Here is a 3082-nt window from a genome sequence, read left to right as displayed (position 1 = left end):
TTTTTTAAGATGGAGTCTCGCTCTGTCGCCCAGACTGGAGTGCAGTGGTGCGATCTCAGCTCACTGCAAGCTCCGCCTCCCGGGTTCACGCCATTCTCCTGCCTCAGTCTCCCTAGGAGCTGGGACTACAGGCACCTGCCACCATGCCCGGCTAATTTGTGTGTGTGTGTGTGTGTTTTTAGTAGAGACGGGGTTTCACTGTGTTCGCCAGGATGGTTTCTATCTCCTGACCTCGTGATCCGCCCTCCTCGGCCTCCCAAAGTGCTGGGATTACAGGCATGAGCCACCGCGCCCGGCCTTTTTTTTTCTTTTTTCTTTTTCTTTTTTTTTTTTTTGGTCATTTAGGCTGGAGAGCAGTGGTATTATTATAGCTCACGCTGGGCTCACGCAATCCTTCCACCATAGCCTCCTCAGTGGCCGGGACCACTGGACGTGCACCACTATGCTTGGCTAATTTTTTTATTTTTTATTTTTTAAAGACAAGGTCTCTGTCACCCAGGCTGGAGTGCAGTGTCACAATCATGGCTTACTGCAGCTTCAACCTCCCAGGCTCAGAAATCCTCCCATCTCAGCCTCCTAAGGAGCTGGGACTACAGGTGCAGGCCACCACGCTTGGCTAATTTTTTTTTTTTTTAGAGAAAGGGTCTGTTTATGTGGCCCAGATTGGTCTCAAACTCCTGGCCTCAAGTAATCTGCCAGTCTCAGCCTCCCAAAGTGCTGGGATTACAGGTATGAGCCACTGCACCCGGCCTGCCTTCTTAATAAGGCATTTCTGTGTAAAAGAGTCATTTCCAAGTACAAGAAAACCTCTACTGAAAGCTAAGAAGAGACCAAGTAAGATTTGGGGCAGTGGTTTCTTTTCTATTCGTGACATCATTTCCTTGATGGGATCTTTTTAACAAAGATTGAAAAAGCCAAATACAGTCAAGGACGTTGTGCCCATTTCAACAGCAGCAGCACTGGGGCTGAGAAGTCCATTCAGAAAAATACAGATTTCTCTCTCTGCAGATCCGAGCAGCCTTCAAACCCAAAGGGACCGCGTCCACGCTGTGACCACCCTGTTGTTGCTGAGAGGCTGAGCGGCGGGTGGGCGCACATTACCTGTGGGGAGGCTGGCACAGGAGGGGCTGCCGCCGAGGGACGCAGAGCCACGGATGCTGGCGAATCCGCTCCACCCTCGGAATTCTGCATGCTCAGGTCTAAAGAAAGGCGGAGAGAGATTAGGTGGGCAAGGGTTGCAAGCACTGAAACCCCAAGAGGCAACTAACAAGTTCAAGGAAGGGAAGGAGTAACCAGCTACAGTCTTCAAAGTCAAAAGGCAGAGACCCTGGTGGTACCGCCTAAGTGAGGAGCTGTGGGAACAGGCTGCACAACTGTCCCACAGAAGGAGAGAGGGGCCAGAGAAAGTTTTCCAAATATAAACCCCAAAAAGAGCTCTGTCACCGCACAATGGCAGGAATTCCTCAACAGAAGGCCGGGACAATGGCTCTGTGCCCAAGTCTGAGCAGGTTGAACTATTTTGAAGGGCTCAATTGTTTACTCATTTCTCCAGCAAATCAAAAGTTCTGGGTGGGTGACTGCCACGTGGGGAGCTACTGCACCCCAAACGACAATGGGAGATACTCTAAGGCTGAGTTTTCCCACTGTGGCACCACTGACATCTGAGCTGGATATTTCTTTGCTGTTGGAGGCCCATCCTGGGCACTGCAGGGTGCTAAGCAGCCTCCCTGGCCTCCACCCATTCCATGCCAGGAGCACTCGCTCTCCAAGCTGTGGCAATCACAAATGTGTTCAGATATTGCCAAGTGACCCCTGGGGGCAGCGTGAGAACCACTGGCTAGCGAGAGAAAAGGTGATCTGCAGAGGGAGCAAAGAAATGGTACATTTATCCTGGGCTGGATAAAAGCCCTCACGAATTTTGGCAGTAAGTAAAAACTGCCTTCTGTTCAAAGCCATCTTTGCCCACAAGAAAGTATAAACATGTATTTCTTTGCTGTCAGAGGCATACATCTTTCAAAGAGGTAGTTTAAAAATTCTATATAAAATGACTCATTTAATATCGTGGCAGATAATATAAATTTGTTCCATGAAAGTGCTAAAAGTCAAACAGTCTTCACTTTTAAATAAACAATCGGCTATGTCGAGCATTTGAGACATAGTTAAGTACACACACTTAGGTAGGGAGGCGGCTTTGTGATCAGGCACACCAGTCCCCCGTCCTGGCACCAGCTCTGAGCATGTCACCCACCCAGTGTGGGGTCTCCACGGCTCCTGCCTGCTTGGGGCAGTGAGGACTGAACCTCAGGCATACATCGTGGTGCACCTGACACAGAACACAGTAGACATTTGCTAGAACTTTTCTGTTTATCACCTCCAGAGTTATCTCTTAGAATGAGTGAAAAAAAAAAAAAAATTTAAGCCTTTTAAAAACGAAAAGCCGGGCGCGGTGGCTCACGCCTGTAATCCCAGCACTTTAGGAGGCGGGCGGATCACGAGGTCAGGAGATAGAGACCATTCTGGCTAGCACGGTGAAACCCCGTCTCTACTAAAAATACAAAAATTAGCCGGGCGTGCTGGAGGGCACCCGTAGTCCCAGCTCCTCAGGAGGCTGAGGCAGGAGAATGGCGTGAACCCGGGAGGCGGAGCTTGCAGTGAGCCGAGATCGCACCACTGCACTCCAGCCTGGGCGACAGAGCGAGACTCCATCTCAAAAAAAAAAAAAACCAAAAGACAAATAAAAACGAAAAGCCAAATTTATAATAGATTAAACTAGGCCGGGCGCGGTGGCTCAAGCCTGTAATCCCAGCACTTTGGGAGGCCGAGGCGGGTGGATCACGAGGTCAGGAGATCGAGACCATCCTGGCTAATACGGTGAAACCCCGTCTCTACTAAAAAATACAAAAAACTAGCCGGGCGACGAGGCGGGCGCCTGTAGTCCCAGCTACTAGGGAGGCTGAGGCAGGAGAATGGCGTGAACCCGGGAGGCGGAGCTTGCAGTGAGCTGAGAGCCGGCCACTGCACTCCAGCCTGGGCGGCAGAGCAAGACTCCGTCTCAAAATATATATATATATATATATATATA

General features: G+C 50.1%; 1 protein-coding gene across 5 annotated transcripts in view; it reads right to left on the bottom strand.

Annotated features, from left to right (window-relative positions):
* The window catches only part of RFX2 (regulatory factor X2), a 120159-nt gene that overhangs the window by 54986 nt on the left and 62091 nt on the right, over window positions 1-3082 (bottom strand). For all 5 annotated transcript variants that reach the window (XM_023186739.2, XM_023186741.2, XM_023186740.2 and 2 more), the window contains one exon: window positions 1102-1199. In XM_023186739.2, the coding sequence (XP_023042507.2) occupies window positions 1102-1191 (90 nt within the window). In that variant the 5' untranslated portion in view covers window positions 1192-1199. The remainder of the gene's footprint in view (window positions 1-1101; window positions 1200-3082) is intronic.

The sequence above is a fragment of the Piliocolobus tephrosceles genome, chromosome 21 (assembly GCF_002776525.5).
Source record: "Piliocolobus tephrosceles isolate RC106 chromosome 21, ASM277652v3, whole genome shotgun sequence".
Lineage (NCBI taxonomy): Eukaryota > Metazoa > Chordata > Mammalia > Primates > Cercopithecidae > Piliocolobus > Piliocolobus tephrosceles.
The sequence above is the reverse complement of the archived record's forward strand: the minus strand, read 5'-3'. Positions and strand labels throughout refer to the sequence as shown.